Raw genomic sequence first — 18,175 nt, forward strand, 5'->3', positions numbered from 1 at the left:
GGGCAGTGATATTTAAAGGTGAAACTGTGACTTGACTATGTTAAGACTGCAGTTGATTGTTACAGATTCTCATCATATCAAACGAGTTATTCTCTGCTCCCTCTCTTCTCCTTCCTAATAAATACACTATTTGTTTAATCTTTAAACTTAAAGGAAGGACTTCCAGTTTCTAAGGACTTACAGTGGTTTTAAAGGTGGGACTGGTGGACCTTGTTTACTCCACTATCTGGCCTTGACATGCAGCTGAAAGTCCTGTGCCCCCCGGGTGGGAGCTGGAGCAGCGTCCCAGGGGTCCCAGGGGTCCCAGACGTGCCGCAGCGGTGCCCGCCGGGACTGCCCCGCCGGGCTGTGCTGCAGGACTGGTGCCAGTCAGGTCAGTCAGGACCTTCCTGCTGTGAGGAGGTTCCGGCCCCGCCTCCCCACACGGTCACTGTGGCCTGAGGTTTCAGCATAGGACTCCGAGGGAGCACAAGCATGCTTTTTCCCTGAGGAGAAGGAAGAACTGGCGAGGGAGCTCGTCTCTTACGTTGTTGCACTCTAAAAGTAGAAAAAAGCTCTTGGACTCAGACAGGGAAGAGTCCGGAAGACCAGCATGTTGCCATGTAGGGGGCTCTTCCCGCTTCAGTCAAGTCCAGCTTCAGCAGCCTTAGAGAATGATCATGATGTTAGAGACAAGCTGTGAATCCATGCACTCACTGGTTGACTGGATATTTCCTGGGGCCACTGTGTGCCCAGCACCGTTCCAGGTGCTGTGATATTTCAGTGACAGACGGACCCCCATCTGAGAAGCTGAAGTTCTGGTGGGTGAAGGAGGGCGGTAAACAGTCAACATAGTGAGCCTAGGAAACACTCCAGTACCAGTGCTAAGAAAGGAGCCAGAGCCCAGGACCTGGGCGGCGGCCACACTCCCTGGGGAAGTGTTCTTCATTTCACCTTAGTAACAGAAGGAGAGCGGTGCCTGTTGGTTTGTTTCATTCTCCTGAGTTTCACCCTCTTTAGTCATGGGTAAATGTATTAATTAAAGGAGTATCGCTTCCATTTTGATTTAGGATTATCATACCAATTCTTATAGCTTACTGTTTTCTTAAAGTAGACCTTTTTTGTGGTAATTTTCCATTGTTTCTGTCTTGGTTTCTCCCATTTTTTCCCCCCGCTAAAGTGAGTATCCTTCATTTTCCTATTATTCTGGAGATAATTGGAGCCCCTTTGTTTCACAGAACTCGAATCTCTTACTAGAACAGAGAAAGAGGCAGCACAAATTGAGAAAGTCTTCTGTCATGATCTCATCCTGTTCACCCTTGACCAGCTGTATCAGTACTCTCATTGCACGTGTATATTGCTTTGTCACACAGTGTTTTTTAAAGTTTACATGCACGCTCAAACAGTGACCATCTTCTCCTTCCCTCTCCCTCTCCCCAGCAATTCTTCTTCCCCAAATCATCAGGGAGACGGAGTTTCACAGACCTCTAGTGAAGTAAGTATCTGGTTCCTAAAACTGTCGGGTGCTTTCTGGGCCCTGTGTGTTTAAGACCCTGGCAGGGGCTTGCGTCATTGTGTGGGTTGCCGAGTGGTCAGACTTGTGCCCTTCTTGGGTTTTTTTACTTCACCCTTGGAGGGTTCCTGCCTTTTGCTTCAGCGTTCTTTATAACATGCTAACGACCCTGGGGGTTTATTTTTTTGTAAGTTTGAATGGTTGCTTCTGTTTATGTTTTCTTGGTTAATAGCAACTTCAGCCTTCAGCCACGACCCAGGAAACACAGCAGTGGCTGCTCAAAAACAGGTTTTCTTCCTACACAAGACTGTTTTCCAACTTTTCAGGTATGTTTGTGTGTGTGTGTACACACACGCACACGTTATTTTTGTCTCTGCACTTTGCATTAATTGTATTTTTTTTTAAATATGAAGTAATTGGAGGTTTATAAAAAGTTGTCAGAACCCGTCCAGGGAAGTCCCGTGTTCCGGTCCCCCAGTGTCCCCCAGCGGGAACAGCTCCATGGCCCGCGCACTCTCAGGATTGGGCTGACATCAGCGCGGTCGGTGCGCCCTCATCTGTGTATGGGCACATACAATTCTATGCAGCTTTTTCAGTTATTAACTTTTTATTTTGAAGTAATTTTTCCCTTACTGTAAGTCACAAGGATAGTAGAGAGATGTTCCAAGGAACATCACATGATTGTAGTACAATATCAAAACCATGGAATTGACATTGGCGCACCGTATGTATATAGTTCTGTGTCATTTGTCACACGCACAGATTTGTGTAACCACCACCAAAGATTAATGCGCCCCCACAGGGTTTCCCTTATGTAGTCCTACCCACTACCACCAACAGCCCCTAATCCCCGACAGTCTGTTCCCTGTCTCTGTGATTGTGTCATTTCAAGAATGTTATATAAATGGAATCATACAGTATGCGACCTTTTGAGATTGGCTTTCATTTTTAACTCAGCATAATGCCCTTGAGTCTATCCAAGTTGTATCAATAGTTCGTTATTCCTCTTTATTGCTATGTAGCACTGCATGGTATGAATGTACTCAGGTTTGGTGTTAAAATACTTAAGTATAACCTTGCATAGTTAGCTAAAAGAATATTTAGTGGAATTTTAAAAGGGACCAACCAAGTGCTTCTTTGGGTGGTGTGACGGGAAACCTGTTTAGAGGGACAGTAATAGACACACCAGCTGGGAGAGTCTTCCCAAACATATTTGTCCCCGGAACGCTTTCCCACAAAATGCTAACAGACGCATCCTGAGAACTCCAGTGAAGCGGCGCTCAGCTTTCCTTTGCCCACAGTGCTGGGGGCCATAAAAGTGCAGCTTGAGCTCCCTCCTTAGGGGGATGGACCACTGGTGTGCACATACCTGGCCCAGACGAAAGCGTGATTTCACAAAGAATGTGGCTTCCTTTCATGTCAGCCATGTACTGCGATGCTTGTGTGATGATCAGTCATTTCACATGTCATTCTTTGTCTCTCTAAAACTAAAGCACTGGATTGAAGTCATGCTACCAGCTGCACTTCTGTTTGATTAAGTAAAACCTTTTATATGAAAAGCTGGAAATTTAAAAATTTCAGTAAGAGAGGGAAACACATCTTGAACCCTTGTAAAGAGTAAAGCCCACGCAAAAAGCTCTGACCGTTGGAACTGGAGGAAGTCCTAGGTTATGCCTGTTATATTAGACTGATCCATCTTTCCATTAAGAGAGTTCTAAGCTCTTTCCACTGGGACCGTGGTCCCGTGCCTTGGCCTCTTGCCCTTACCCTGTGAGCTTCCCAGTAATAGAAGGGTGAACAGGAGACCGAGCTCCTTCTCTGAGCCTCCTGGGCATCCATATTTCAGGAAGGCTGTGCACATGAATATCTGTCCAGTTCTGTGGAGGGCTACAGATGCACACACACCCACCTCTGGCCACAGTAGAGAGATGAGAGCGAGCCTGTCTCTGTTTAATTGACTCCATCAGTGCTCATGCCTCATGGGAAATGTGCTTCTCTGGTCTTTGTATCTCTTAACCAGCTGTAGTTGTTGGGCTCTCCCCTTCAGGCCCTCAGACATAGAAAGGTAACCCCACTGTCTTGTTACATAGGTAAGTGGGTATTTGTCATATGGAAGCCATGCCTGAACCCCATTGGGCATCTTACTTCTCCCCGTAAACTACATCTTGAGTGTTAATAAAAGGGAAAAACAAAAGATTGTTGACACCTTCAAACATAAAGAGTAGACCGAAGAGTACGATGGACTCTTGTGTAACGATCCCAGCTTCAAACACAAGCAGCCTTTGGTCAGTCCGACTCTACCACTGCTTCTCCGCCTTTCTGTTGTGTCTTACAGCACGTCCAGATACATCATGGACACTTACAAGTATTTGGGGGGCGGGTGGGATCTTAAGGCACAATGCGCAGTTCCCTGCCATGCTTTTGTACCGAAGCTGGCTGCAGTGACAGTTGTTCCAGAAAGCTTGGCTTCTTCACTGCGCATGTTGCACAAAGAGGCCCACACTTGGGTGTCCTCCCAGCTCGTGTGGCTTTAGCTAAGCAAGTCCCCAGAACTCTGGACTTCATTTCTTCTTTTTATAAAATGAAAGATTGACTGGGTGACCGCAAGGACAATTATCGGAGTCAGAATCACATTTGTCCACACAACCACAACACAGCCAAAATGACGCAGATGGTGGAAGCCTGTGTTGGAGCAGACTGTCCTGTTGGCCTTGCTCATTGATCCGATCTACCAGCCTCTGGGCTTCTAAGCTCCTTCTTCATACCGGACACGGGAGAGCCCGTGTTCCCTTGGCTCTGAGGAACTCTCTGTGTGTGTGCTTGTTTGTGTGTGTGTGTATACACGGGAGACCTGTGATGGTTCTGAAAGATATTTAACTGTGTGAAGACAGATGCTATAAAGCAGCCAGTCCTGCTAGCTCCTTTTCCATTTCTTTGAGAAGAATCTCTTTATGCTATTCTCTAGGTGCCGACTTATTAAAACTGACAAAGGAAGATTTAGTACAAATTTGTGGTGCAGCCGATGGAATTCGGCTCTATAATTCCCTGAAGTCAAGGTAAAATACTGTGTTTCAAAGGAACTGTCTTGCTTGAGATAAGAACGTGCCTTTCTGTGTGCGGGGCTGCGGGCAGAAGGGGTGTCCACGCTAGGTGGGCGTGTGCCTGTGCGCTGCCGCGCGTCGGCAGCGCCATGCTCACGAGGAGACTGTTTTGTGTACACCTTCAGGGCAGGCCCACATATGATGCAGGCACTGATGAGGGCAGAGGTAGACGGTAAGACGGGTAGCAATGCACATGGGCAGTACTGAGTTCTTGAAGACGACTGGGTTTGTTGCCAAGAAAACAAACTTCTCATTTAGGTGAGCTATACGGAATCTATGGTTTTCAAGGTCATATGGCTGCTACTAAACAGTTATTAAAAATGTAAACCTCTAATTGTGCATTAAAATGAAAGAACCGTAAACTGTGCTGGCTTTTAGGATTCATTTACTGTCATTGCTGTTTCTAGACCTGTGTGAAAATTCCATTAAAATTGAACCTTACTGATTTTAAATTGCTGACTTAATCTTGAAACTTAAATTTACCAGCATCTGACAGACCATCTCAGTGGTTTAGAGTCTGGATCATCAGATTAGACCACCTGTGATAGTTGGTGTGAGGTGTGTGTTTTTATATTTTTACTAGTACATTATTTTGTATAATGAATTAACATTGTAAAGTTCTCATAAGGAACTAGCGCTTAGATTCCTGTAGTGTCATTTGTACGTGTGGCGAAGCAGCTTTCTCTCCCGGGCTCATGAGTGGCATCTTGTGATTGCAGGTCGGTTAGGCCCCGCTTAACCATCTACGTCTGCCAGGAGCAGCCGGGCAGCCCAGCGCTGCCGGGGCCGCAGCCCGCTGCGGGCCGAGGAGCCGAGAATGGCAGTGGGACCCCCTACGGTGCGTATGGGGGCATCTCAGCCTCCTGTCACTCCCTTTCTGACACTGAGTACCAGCAGAGGGTCCCAACCAGGGCGCTGAAAGGCTCCTGTCCCGTTAGGACTGTCGAGTTGATGATGTGTCAGTCCTGGCAGCATGGGGCTCTAGGGCCGAGTCCTCCGGGAGCAGGGAGGTGGGGGCCTCTCTCAGCTATTTCAGCCACATGATCATCTTTTTTTTTCACATGGCCCTTCACTGCCAGCAATATCTAACACGTAAAAGACTAGCTTGATGCTTTGGGGTTTTGCAGCCTTAAAAAAAAAAAATCGCAGATGCAATGATGATTATGACCTTGGCCTCTCGGTGGGAAAGCAGGAGGGTTTTTCTTGTTACCCATTTTACTGACTGGGGGAGAAGACTTAAAATGTCGCAAGTGTAAAGATGCATCTGTGTGTCACTGGGAAGTGTGTGGACTTCTGTCAGGCAAGCATCTGGCCAGCACTGTGAGCTCTGTGTGGTGAGTCTGGTGGCTGTCCTGTGTCGTTGTAAATATACTCTGCATCTTTACCACCTGAGTACTGGGAGGGCCTCATCTTCCCGCAGGTTTTCCTGAATTAGGGCAGGGATAAAAATCCCAGCCCCTCCCCGCCCTCTAAATGTGGTCCTTGGGAAGAACAGTGCGTGTGTTCTCATTTGTAAAGCGGGTGTGGGACGCGCTCTCCCCTCTTCCCATGTTCTGAAACATGGTAAGGGCGGCACACTCAGAACTTTTCAGGGAAAAATACGGAATTCAAAGAGGCAGTTACTTGCCCTACTGACTCAAAAACTATGAGCTTTTTAGGTTGTTTTTTTTTTAAATGTATTGCTAAAATCACATCTTATTTTTGAAAAGAGCTTCTTCCTTCAGGTATAATTTACATGCCCTAAAGTCCTCCCTCTGTGATTATATGATTCGGTGATGCTTCAGTAAACGTACAGTTTCGCAGCCGTTGCCACAATCCGGTTTAGTTGCATTACTCCAGAAAGATCCCCTGGGCGCATTGCAGTCCACTCCCGTTTGTTTTTCATGAAAATGAAAACCTCAAATCTTTCTGTATGGCTATTACTGTTAATGTTTATATTTTAGTACTTTGAAAGGTGGGATCTTCCTGTAGATCCAGGTGGGAAACAGATAAAAGGTTATTGCTGAAGTGCTGCTCTCGTATTTTTTATTTCAGTTTATCATGCCATCTACTTGGAAGAAATGGTGGCCTCAGAAGTTGCTCGAAAACTTGCGCTGGTGTTTAATATTCCCTTCCACCAAATTAACCAGGTTTACAGACAGGGTCCCACCGGTATTCACATTCTCGTTAGTGATCAGGTAACTCGAACTGACACGCCCATTTGCTTTTCCCTTTCACACTGGTTTCCACTTCTGTATACATCACTGAGGAACTATAGAACAGTTCTGTGGCCGCTTTCACAAGTACTCCTGAAAATCATTTCAAACTGTTGGGAATCCAACTCGGTAAGAATGGATAACCAGGAGTTTCAGGGAGTCTAGTGAGGCAAGGAAATCAGACCGAGGAGAGCTATGGCTCACTGCCCCGCCCCCCCACAGCCTGTCAGTTCAGACGCTCCCTGGGGGGCTGCAGGGTAGTGCAGGGGCTTTGGCCCCTTTTTATGGGGAGGGGCATTTGGATGTGTTTTCCTTTTTCCACTATTTGGTGACTAATTTTAAAAAACAGTGAGGTTAGAGGTAGTTTTTCCCTGTGGTGTTCAGCGGCGAGTGATAATAGAAGAGCACTTACGCAGTGCCTTTCTGTCCCAGTAACTGTTCGGAGGACCAGGTCGGTGGGTCGTCAGCCAGCTCCCTGGGGGCCGTCACGTGTGGGCACCGCCGCCGAGCAGCAGGCGTCATTCCCGCTGCCACGCCCTGCGGCCACCAGTTAGGCCCTGTGCGCTTGTAGCGACACTGTGGGGATGGCGGCATCTTCTTTTACCCGTTTTAATCTTTCAAGTCCGTTATGGAAGGACAGCTGGATCCTAACTACCTCTGCTTTCTCCTTCCAGATGGTTCAGAACTTTCAAGATGAGAGTTGTTTTTTATTCTCCACAGTAAAAGGTACTTTGAGAGTGTGTGCGCGTCTTGGAATGCTGGGGCCGTGAAATACGATGTGTGCCTGTGGTCAGCACTCACCTCATGTCCACTTTTCAAAGGCTAGCTTTGCTAATTTTAAGAAGAGTTGGAAAAATGAATCCAGAGAATATATATATATAGTGTGTGTGTGTGTGTGTGTATTTTTAATCCTCACCCAGGGATACGTTTCTCGGTTTTAGAGAAGCAGGGAGAGAGAAACATGGATCGGCTGCCTCACATACGTGCTCCGACTGGGGCTCGAACCTGCAGTCTGGGTACATGCCCCGACCAGGACTGAACCACAGAAGATGCTTCAACCAAGCACCCAGGCAGGGCTGAACCCAGAGAATATTTCTCATGGTCGTACAGAAATGAACTAGCCAACAAGGAAGATAAGTTGATCCTTGTAGGTGACTGGGGAAGATAATCTCAGTTCACCCAGCCAGCTGAGCATCTTTGTCAGACACCATGCTTGTGGTGCTAGGGAAGTCTTAACAAAACAGGCCATGGAACTCTTACTCTAGTGGAGGAAGCAAAGCAGAATTGGCCAACAGATGCACATAATTAGAAATATTTTCAGTGCCCTGAAGGAATGGGAAGGCGAGGGGTGTTTATGGATGAGGAGGAGCTGGGTACGGAGACATGAAGCTGGTGGGGAAGGCCTCTCTGAGGTGGTATCATTGGTGCTGGGGCTTGAAGAACAAGGAGTAGGCAGCCATACGAGGAGCACCCCAAAGCTGTGTGTGCAGAAAAAAACCGTGGCTTCTTAGAAGGTTTAAAAGCAGTCCACATGGCTACCACATAGTGTGTGATGGGTGAGTAGAGCAAGACCTGGTGATGGCAGTGTAGATTTTATTGGAAATGCCCTGGGAAGCCAATGCAGTTTAAACAAAGGAGTAGTGTGGGTTTTTCTTTGCCTCTGCAACTCTGGAGACAGGTGAGAAGACGGGAAAACTGGAGGGAGGTGATGTCCTCTGACGTGTGGAGACAGGGTTCTGCTGGACTCCGAAGCTGAGGGGAGGAGTGGTTTGACTTGGGGGAGAAACTGAATGGACAGTGGTCCCAGTAGTTATGGTTGGGGGAAATCGCTCAAGAGTCCCATTTTGGGTGTAGGAGCGTGAAGCTGGCATTTAATTCTACCTGCCTCAGGCTGGCGGGAGAGGCCAGGGCGTGAGATGGGACTTGGGCTGTAGAAATCATTGAGGGAGCGACTCTGAAAGAGGACGTGAGTTCCAGCCAGAGGGTCAGGTGAAGGGGTTTTTACCCCTTAGGTGGGGTTTTTGCTTTAGGGTTTCTTTGTTCTTCCAGGTCCTTTAGGTGTAAAGTAGGACTGTTGATTTGGGATTTTTCTTGAGGTAGGCACACGTATAGTTGTGAACTTGTAAAACTGCTTTTGCTGAATTCCATAAATTTTGAAAAGTTGTTTTCATTTTCTTAATTGTTTCAAGATAGTTTTTGATTTCTTGATTTCCTCTTTGATCCACTGGTTATTTAGTAGAATGTTGTTGAGCTTCCCTCTACTTGTCTTTTTCCAGTTTTCTTCCTATAGTTGATTTCTAGTTGCATGCCATTGTGGTTGGAAAAGAACCTTGGTATGATTTCAGTCTTCTCGAATTTATTGAGGCTTGTTTTGTGGCCTAACATGTGATCTGTCCTGGAAAATATTCCATATGCGCTTGAAGAAAAAGTGTATTCTGCAGTTTTTGGACGAAATGTTCTATAAATGTTGATTAAGTTAATCTTACCTAACGTGACATTCAAGGCCATATTTCCTTAATTTTCTGACTGGGTTATCTACCATTGATGTGAATCAGGTATTTAAATACACTGACTGCACTTACTGTATTACTGTGACTTGCCCACTTTATGTCTGTAATAATTGCTTTATGTATTTGGCTGCTCCTGTGTTGGCTGCATAGGATAGATACTTGCAATTGCATCCTCTTTTTGGATTGACCCACTTCAAATTGTGTAGTGTCCTTGTGTCTTTTTACATTTTTTGTTTATAAAGTCTATTTTGACAGATGTAAGTATTGCTACTCCAGTTTTCTTTTCATTTCTGTGTGCGTGGAATACCTTTTTCCATCCCTGCACTTTCAGTCTGTGGCTTTCAGTTTCTATGAGTCTCTTGTGAGTAGCGTACAGGTGGGTCATGTTCTTAACCACCAGCCATCGTGTGTCTGCTTTAGTGCATTTATCTATTTACACTTAAAGTAATTATAAGTATGTACTTACTGTCATTTTGTTCATTTTTTTTTAGTTCTCTGTAAGAAGGAGTTTTTAAATGCAGAATTATATGAAAAAAGGTTTTTAAAAGTCTGCTGACAGGTTAAAATCTAAATCCAGTCTCAGCACAAAAGCTGCATCTCAAAGAGCAAGCTGTCCTGTGTCGCCCTTTCTCGGGAGTCGCTCTCAAGGAGAGTGGCCCCCACGGTGTCGACACCCCCAGTTCCCTCTCTGCCTCACGTGTCGCCCGTGCCATCAGGTTGCCCGTGAGGCGGAGCTTTTCACTGTGAACTGCTTCACTCCATCTTTAATTTTCACAAACTCTCCAGCTTGGTACTCCTCTGCTCAATCTTTCGTTCTCAAAGCAAAACAGGTTTTGCTCTGCAAAACTGACATGATCTAAAAAAGGAAACTCATGCTGTGATTAACTGCATGGTCGTGTTCTGTGAAAGTGGTGGACATTCCATATGTCAGAGGTCCCAGGATGTCCCCTCCAAACTCGGTGCACTGGTTTTCAGACTTTTGTCCTCGTGAAAAAATTCATTTTTTTCCTTGGTGAATGCCTGTACTGCTTATCTCCATTTCTAGAAAAACAACTAGGGCACCGGGCAGAAATAGTGGTATCTTTTTTAACTGTTTCGGATCTACCTCTGTGCAGTTCAAAAATTATTTCCCGCCCCGGTTAAGAGCGCAGTCCCGATAGGCCGAGGCTGTGGGCTCCATCCCTGGTTGGGCCACATACAAGCAGCGACCAGCGGGCGCACCAGTATGTGGAACAACAGATCGATGTTTCTCTCTCTCAAAATCAATAAATACGAAATTTATCTCCAGGAAAGATGGATACAAGCACTCGGTTTATGTGTACGTGCCGTGTGGAGAGCTGACGGCCTGCCCTGGCACAGTGTTCTCCCCCGCCCCGCCTCCCCCTTGCCCCTCGCTGGCAGCACTTGCGCTGCTTGTGTTGATGCCCCTCCCGCTCCCCTTCTCCCCACCCAAAACTTGCAAGTCGGTAGGCACAGGGTGCTGATGCGAGTATGGGCCAGACACCAAAAAAGCAAAATATTTAAAAGGGAATGTGTACATGAAGTTGCCTTAGGGCAGAGGAGCTGGAGGAGGTGAATCAGCTTTTATTGCTGTAGAATTATTTAAAGGTAACCTCTGAGCTAGGGGAGAAGGCTATAGATTTCTGGGAATTTTCAATTTCATAGTCTTGATTTTCCTGTTTGGCTTAAAAAACAAACCAACCTAACCTCTCTCCTTTTTCTGCAGTTGAAAATAGTGGTGGTATCCACATAATTTTGAAATGATGTCTTATGTAGTCTGAACTATATTCAGTACCAAATAAAGTCACGCTTAAAAGTGTGTGAAGACTGAATCCAAGAAGTCTTGGGATTGGATTTTACTGTATGAAATGTTTCATATTGAAAACACAAGATGACCTTTCTAATGAGCTGTATGAGAGGCGAATCTCCTCACTGTCACTGCCATGGCCAAGCATCCTCGTGAGAGTGAGCGCGTCGGGACAGCACGCCTGTTCTAGGGGCCGCGGTGCAGGCAGGCCGCCAGCTTCTCTGGCAGAGGCCAGTAGATAGAGTTCCTAGAAGCAGCCTTTGCTGTCTTTTTACACTGTATGCGGTTTGGAAATGAATGTAAAAACATACTGTGGGCATTTACCTTTCTGTGCCAGTTTGGCCTGTATCGCCTGAACCTTCTGCTGAGCTGGGGCTGGGGGACAGTGCTGTCGTGGAGCCAGCATGGGATCTGTGTGCAGAGAGGTGCCACGTGCTGACACGGTGACTGTGGTCGGGTAAGAGGCTTGCCACCTTCTCGGAAGAAATCATGTCTGACTAAGGGTGTGCGTCGCGCGTCGTCATGCCAGATGGGGAGGAGCCAAGCAGGAGGGCCGGAAGCAAGCTGCATTATCCAGAGTACCTTGGTGAGAGGATCAGTGTAAATCCTAATAGGTACAAAGACTTCTGTGTTTTTGCTTTGTCACAGATTTATTGAAAAACTTTTCGCTTTTGCTTTCATTTTTAGCATTTCGTTTCTGGTTTTCATTTTTGAAGCCCCAATGCCTTTTAAACTTCTGTGGTTTTCTTTCCGTTTCCTCTGTCCCTGTGTCTGATCCCTCTGAACTGCCCTTCCCACCTCAGCCTGCACCCTTCCCTTCTCGAACACCCTTCTCGTCCTGCCCCGGCGTCGGAGCCAGGTGACCTGGGCAGGAGAGGGCGGGTAGTTTCTGACATAGTGGGGAGGGGTCTTCTTTATCAGCAAGTTGAAATTATTCTGGGAACACTAAACATCACAAATCAAACACTATATTGTACCATGAAAATTCCTTAAACTTCTCAAATATTGAGCTTTTTAGTACAATCATGATTAGACGTTCCGGTGATTGATTAGAGGCTTTTTATACACCACATGATAGCTTCCTTTTCTGTAGAAAGACTGCCTCTTTCACAAAACCAAATGCTTGTGTCTCAGTCTATGCTTTTCAAAGGGAACCTCCTATTTTCTCGATTTTTTTCCTACTATCTTTCTCTCTTCCCTTCACCCAAAGCCTTTCCCAAAATTCATCAGCAAGCATTTTTGAGGCCTGTAGTGTAGCACATCCAATTTGTTTTTAAACTTAAATTCCATTTTAATTATAGCACCTCTGTCCACTTACCCGGGTGTCTTGGTTTTGAATGTGTTACTTGATCTTTATCTTCGTTCAGGCAGAAACAGGAGTGAGTCTTTTTGAATTTAAAATCTGTCCCATAAAGGAGGTTGTCTGATACAAAGAAGCACTGTTTCTAAATATCTCCACCTTCAGTTTTAAAATATCTGTAATTCTCATAGACCCTAAAGCAGGAGAGCCTTCCTCTCTGTCATTTTCCCTTTGCTTTTATATGACCACATTTTCTGTACCGATCACTTGGGAAAAAGTCAGCTTCCGTTGTTTTAGTTTTGCTTGTCTACTTAGCATTTCTTTTTGAGTCTCAAGATTTATGGAACAATAAGTGTCATTTAATGCTGTGTGCTATATTGAGTTCTTCATCGGGTTTTAGGAGTGGGATAAAAATAATTAAAAGCTCGTCAAACTTGAAATTACACCAGGTGGTGTTGAGCATTAGTCTGTCCAAGTGAAACAAGTTAAATTATGGCACCAGCAAATTTGCTACTTTGTTTTTTTAATAGTAGGATGTATACATCTCAGTATAATAAATGTTTTCCGACTGTTTTGCAAATGTGTGTCTCATTTGAAAATCCCAGTTCCTGCCAGTGTCGCAGGGCAGTGGACTCAAGTGGCTCCATGGGTATGTTCTGAGTTCCTACCAATCCGGTGTTTTCTAAGAGGCGAGGCCCATGTTCCTTCTTCCCAGTAACTTCCACACCTGAAGCAGACCTGATTGTATCAGAGGCTCTCCTGTTGTGTAAATGAGGTCATGGGTCATTGAGCACGGTCGCTGTGATAGGTTAGGCATTCACATCAAATAGAAAGTATAATTCATAATCACTGAAGCAGATCTGTGCTATGTTGTTTATTTAAATAGCATCCTGCATCGATTCCCCACACAGTGGTGCAAATGTATATTTAAGTAACTGCAAAATTTGTAGGCAAGTGAGTATCAGTATATCAGAGAGCAGTAAAATCATCAGGACTTGAATGCTTGTTCTGGCAGTCCCGTTAAGTTGATTTATGGGGTTGTGGATTTACGTACATGCCCCCTTCTTCTTAGAATGCAACTGAAGCACTGCATCCTAAATACTTCTAAAACTGTCCACCTAATAGAAGTACTGCTAGTCACGGGGAAAATGACACCTTGTCTTTGCTGTCTGACTTCACAAGCTCTGGACTCCTCAGTCCGGGGAGTGATTGCTAGGAAGGATTGGCTCCCATTAGCACAACTTTGCCATGAAGGTGGTAAGATGTTCCTCACCTTAATAAAGACAACAGAAGTGGACAGCACAGGCAGAAACTTGACCGATCGCCTTCCCGGAGTTCAGACAACATTAGCTCTCGAGTTTGGGGAATGGTTTTGCTCAGATTGCTCTACCACAGATCACAGCAATAAAACCCTCTGGTTTAAGCATCGCAATGGTTTATCCATTTTTATATTTTGAGTCGCGAAAGGTGCCAACACTTTACTGATCTGAGTTTTAAGTATGTACGACTTCTGAACAGTTCTGGTGTAACTTGATTTCTAAGATTTTAAAATAAACTTGGAAAAAAAATCACACCCATTCTACATGCATCCATTCATTATTTTTAATCAATTATATTATAGATAACTTAATCCTATTCAATTCTATTGCTTTAAGGTCCCCCAAATTTTGTGAGATGACGTGATTAGCTTTTCTCCTCTAATAAAACTGTGCTGTAGCATACGCCAGAGCTTACAGTTCCCCATCAGGCAGCAAACTCTGAGTTAACTGTTTTTGGTCCCCGGAAGTATATGCGGCAAGTTGACAGAAAGAGGTGAAGACCCTGCTCCACCCAGTTTAAAGTCCTTATTTCTTTGGTGTCTCAAGGAAACTTCTTCACGTGCCTTCACGTAAGTCTCTACATATAAAACTATCAGGTATTATGAATTTGCAGTATAGTCACTGATGAAGTTGCTATTTAATCTTCAAAGTGGAAAAGTCCTGCTAATCAAAATGGAATCACTGAATTAAAGTAGGCCACTGTCTGAAGTATCAGGTAGAAAATCGACAGCCTGTATTTTCTGCTCAATTTGTGCTAACACTGATGGTCTGTCTGCGCCATGCTGACAAAGCCGAGGACAAAACTTGTGTTCCCTAGGAAGGTACGCCCACCTCTTTAAGAAACTGGGTTTCTTGCACGGTCCTGGCTGCGTGGAGACCGCTCCTGCCCTGTGTTTCCTGACACAAGGCTTTGATTTGATTGCTTGGCAGCAGAATCAAGGTGAAAACTATCACCTACAGAAGTTACTGCAATCCCTACAGAAGTCTTTTACCTGCAAATGCCTTTCCCAATGGAGAACCAACAGATGGCGGTGACAGTGGAGAAGGTGGGGAAGACTCGGGTCTCCTCTGGAGTTGGGCCCACGCAGCCACTGTCAGAGAATGACACAGCACCTGCACAGCCGGTGTCCGCTTCCTCCCACTGCCGTCGGGGGCGTGACGGGCGCGAAGTAGGCGTGCACTTTGACGTGAGGGAGCTGAGCCTGGAAATAGAAGGAAAAGGTGGAATAATCTTCACACTCACACTTTGGGGATTATAGGCATAAACCTAGAAAAGCCTGTGGTTCTCCATGTAGAATTGGCTTCACTTTTACTAGGAGGCAGATAGTTCAAAAAGAAATCCTGTTTACATAAAACAGCACCTTGTAAAGACAAAGGAACACTGATTTGTACTATTTCTGCCCATGGGTAGTCACTGGCCCTGTATGCAAAGTGAGTGAGGAGTTCACAGCAGCAGCATCCCGGGGCTGTTCCAGGGTGTAAATGCAAAGTTTAAAATTGAAAGCATATTCAAGAAAACAACAGATGAACTATGTATGGAAAGAAAGTCACATTCTGTTAGGCGCTGTCACCTAGAAGTTAGTGAAGACCACATTCAATCTCCTAGTGGGAATGACCTCCAGCCCTTTTCCTTGTAAAGGTGCTGATCACCAGACACTGTGGACCCTGTTTTGGAGCTGAATCTTCCAGGGTGGGGTCTAGTTAACGGGATTTTGAAGTCTAAGGAGACACTTGTGTAACAACAGATCAGTTTGAGTAACTGGGTTTAGGACAAAATGTAGAATGTGGGTAGTTTTTACTACTTGTGTGGAGAGGGAGGGAGAGAAACATCGATTTGTTCCTCTTATTTATACATCCCAGGGAGAATGTTGGGTTTTTTGTTGTTTATTTTTAGAGGGGAAGGGAAGAATGGAGGGAGGGAAACATCAATGTATGGTTGCCTCTCGTGCATCCCCCACTGGGAACTGGCCCGCAACCCAGGCATGTGCCCTGACTGGGAATCAAACCACGATCCTTTGGTTCGCAGACCCGCTCTCAATCCACTGAGCTACACCAGTGAGGGCGAATGTTGGTTCTTGATGGGTTTGTTGCTTAGAAATTGTGCCAGGCATGCTAACTCCTGCCACACTTACCCGCATCCGCTTAATACCCGCGCGGGTGACCTGCTGACAGTCGTACAGCTCCAGGCGCTCCAGGCCGCGGCAGTTCTCCAGGTGTTCCAGGGCCACGTCGGTGATGAGGAGGCAGTTGTCCAGTTCCAGGACTCGCAGTCTTTCGTGGCCACAGGTGCTATTGCTCAGGTGCAAGATTCCGTCGTCCGTGATGAGCTCACAGTGGGACAGACTCTGCCACAGGGAGAGAGGAACATGTTCTCGGGACCCTCATTCCAAGGCTCACGGCCTAGGCAAGGCAGGGCGGCTGGTTTGTGCAGGATCCCAGAGCGGCCACCTGTCAACGGGAGGATCAGACACGAAGCCTCGTGGCCCGCAGGCCATGCGTGGGTTTGCTGTGGCTGGACAGTGGTTTCTCTCCCCTTCCTGGCCGTTAAATCAGAATTGCAGGGCACGGGCTGGTTCAAGATGTCGGAGGAAGAGGATCCTGAACTCACCTCCCCTGAACACAAATCCACAGCTGTGTGGGGAACAACATCCCCTAAAAAACCTGACATGCTGCGCAGCCCCTACACGTGGGGCAAGTGAGAGAAGGCCCACACCAACGTGGTAGGAGGGCCTGGGACACAGTGCCGCCACCCACAGTTGGAGGGAGCTCAAAAGCGGAGCTTCTTCCTAAGGAGGGGTTAGAACCCCACATCGTGCACTCTGACTTTAAGGCCTATACCTGAGAGGCAGGCCCCCAAAAGAACTACCTCAGAATACTGACAGGCTCAAGGCCACAAGACCACAGCAGTCTGAGAGACAGGTCTCAAAGCTTGCACACTTGGCCTCACCAGCCCCATGCCCAGTGTGGAAACAGTCAGCCAAGGGGCACCTGGACCATCGCGGGGGGAGGCTCGTTTATTTGCTTGGAGCACCACCCTGAGGGGTGGGCGTCTCCTTAGACACCCATTCGGGGGTCTTCTGGGTGCTCTCTGGTGAGGGAGACTAGAGGTGCCATCTTCATGCACTACTGCCTTGCTCTGGCCGCAGGGTGCCATTCAAACTTGGGGGCTTTCTCCTCGCCTGCCGGCACCGTATTTGTGCTCCCCTCTGCCTCTCTCCAGCCGGTGTGCACCCTCTGCACCCCCTGCCGCACTGCAGAGCGCCCTTCTCTCCTGGAGGGGAGCTTTTACACGTCTGGTGTCTGGGCCTCGTGGCTGCCACCAGGGGACACCTACATCTCTTGGCTCTGGTGGCCAGGGGGCTTACACAGGTAGGTCCCACAGGACTGTAACCAATAGAGAAAGTTCTTAGACAGCTGCCACCTCTAGGGCCCAGTAAGTCCCCAGACCCAGGAAGCTCAGTCCTGTGAAAGGTCTGTTAGCGAATCATCGTAGTAGCTGCAGCTTGAGGGGCTGGCTTCTAACTGCTACACGTCTAAGGGCTGACTGATCCTTTCTAGAGACCGCAGACGGCAGGCGCGCACTGCGCTCACCGCTCTGCTATACAGCAGATGCCGGTGTCTCCCGGGGGCGGGGGCCGGGGCGGGGCAGTTAGGCCAGAGAAAGAAAGAAAAGACATCCAAACTGGAATGGAGTAAAACTCACTATTTACAAAGGACATATACAGAAAATCCTAAGGACTCCACCAAAAAAACTGTTAAATGAATTCGTAAAGTTGCAGGATACAAGATCAGTATATAAAAATCGTGTCCATAGATTAATAAATTATCGGAAAGAAATTAAGAAAACCCCATTTACATCTTCATGGAAAAGAATAAAATACCTAGAAATGAGTTTAACCAGGGCACGGAAGGCCTGCCCACTGAAAACTATGAGGCACGGGTGGAAGAGCCTGAAGACACACATTCCGTGCTGGGAGATCACTGTCGTGAAGACGTCCACATCGCCCAGGCAGCCTGCGGCGTCCGCGCACTCCCTGCCACTTTCCAGTGGCATTTCCCACAAACGCTCCTAAATCTGTGTGCAACCACAAAGGACCCTGGTGAGTCCAAGCAGTCTTGAACAAAGCCGGAGGCACATGCTCCTGGACTGCAAACTGGACTACAACATTATAATAATCAAAACAGTGCGGTACTGGCATACAGACAGGCACCTATTAGAATGGCTGTTATCAAACAGACGAGAAGTAACAAGTGTCGAAGATGTGGAGAAAAGGGAACCCTTGTGCACTGTGGGTGGGAATGTAAAGTGCAGTTGCTATGGAAACCAGAAGGTTCCTCAAAAAAAATTAAGAACAACTATCAGGTGACCTAACAATTCCACTGCTGAGTATCTGAAGAAGATGAAGACGTCCGTCTAAAGGAACCATGTGCACCGCCATGTGCGCTGCAGC

The 18,175-nt window shown here is 46.6% G+C and overlaps 2 protein-coding genes across 5 annotated transcripts in view; one reads left to right on the plus strand and one right to left on the minus strand.

The window, feature by feature from the left end:
* UBP1 (upstream binding protein 1) overlaps positions 1 to 12,985 on the plus strand; it is a 56,959-nt gene extending 43,974 nt beyond the window's left edge. For both annotated transcript variants that reach the window (XM_045857471.1, XM_045857472.1), the window contains 7 exons: positions 1,420 to 1,474; positions 1,725 to 1,818; positions 4,458 to 4,548; positions 5,313 to 5,431; positions 6,628 to 6,770; positions 7,463 to 7,514; positions 11,025 to 12,985. In XM_045857471.1, the coding sequence (XP_045713427.1) occupies positions 1,420 to 1,474; positions 1,725 to 1,818; positions 4,458 to 4,548; positions 5,313 to 5,431; positions 6,628 to 6,770; positions 7,463 to 7,514; positions 11,025 to 11,062 (592 nt within the window). In that variant the 3' untranslated portion in view covers positions 11,063 to 12,985. The remainder of the gene's footprint in view (positions 1 to 1,419; positions 1,475 to 1,724; positions 1,819 to 4,457; positions 4,549 to 5,312; positions 5,432 to 6,627; positions 6,771 to 7,462; positions 7,515 to 11,024) is intronic.
* Positions 12,986 to 13,132: 147 nt separating this feature from the next.
* Positions 13,133 to 18,175, minus strand: part of FBXL2 (F-box and leucine rich repeat protein 2) — a 41,166-nt gene continuing 36,123 nt past the window's right edge. For all 3 annotated transcript variants that reach the window (XM_045857474.1, XM_045857473.1, XM_045857475.1), the window contains 2 exons: positions 15,857 to 16,069; positions 13,133 to 14,926 (listed from right to left, as the gene is read on the minus strand). In XM_045857474.1, the coding sequence (XP_045713430.1) occupies positions 14,819 to 14,926; positions 15,857 to 16,069 (321 nt within the window). In that variant the 3' untranslated portion in view covers positions 13,133 to 14,818. The remainder of the gene's footprint in view (positions 14,927 to 15,856; positions 16,070 to 18,175) is intronic.

This window comes from Phyllostomus hastatus, unplaced genomic scaffold, assembly GCF_019186645.2.
Source record: "Phyllostomus hastatus isolate PE091 unplaced genomic scaffold, TTU_PhHast_1.1 phas_scaffold_129, whole genome shotgun sequence".
Taxonomy (NCBI): Eukaryota; Metazoa; Chordata; class Mammalia; order Chiroptera; family Phyllostomidae; genus Phyllostomus; species Phyllostomus hastatus.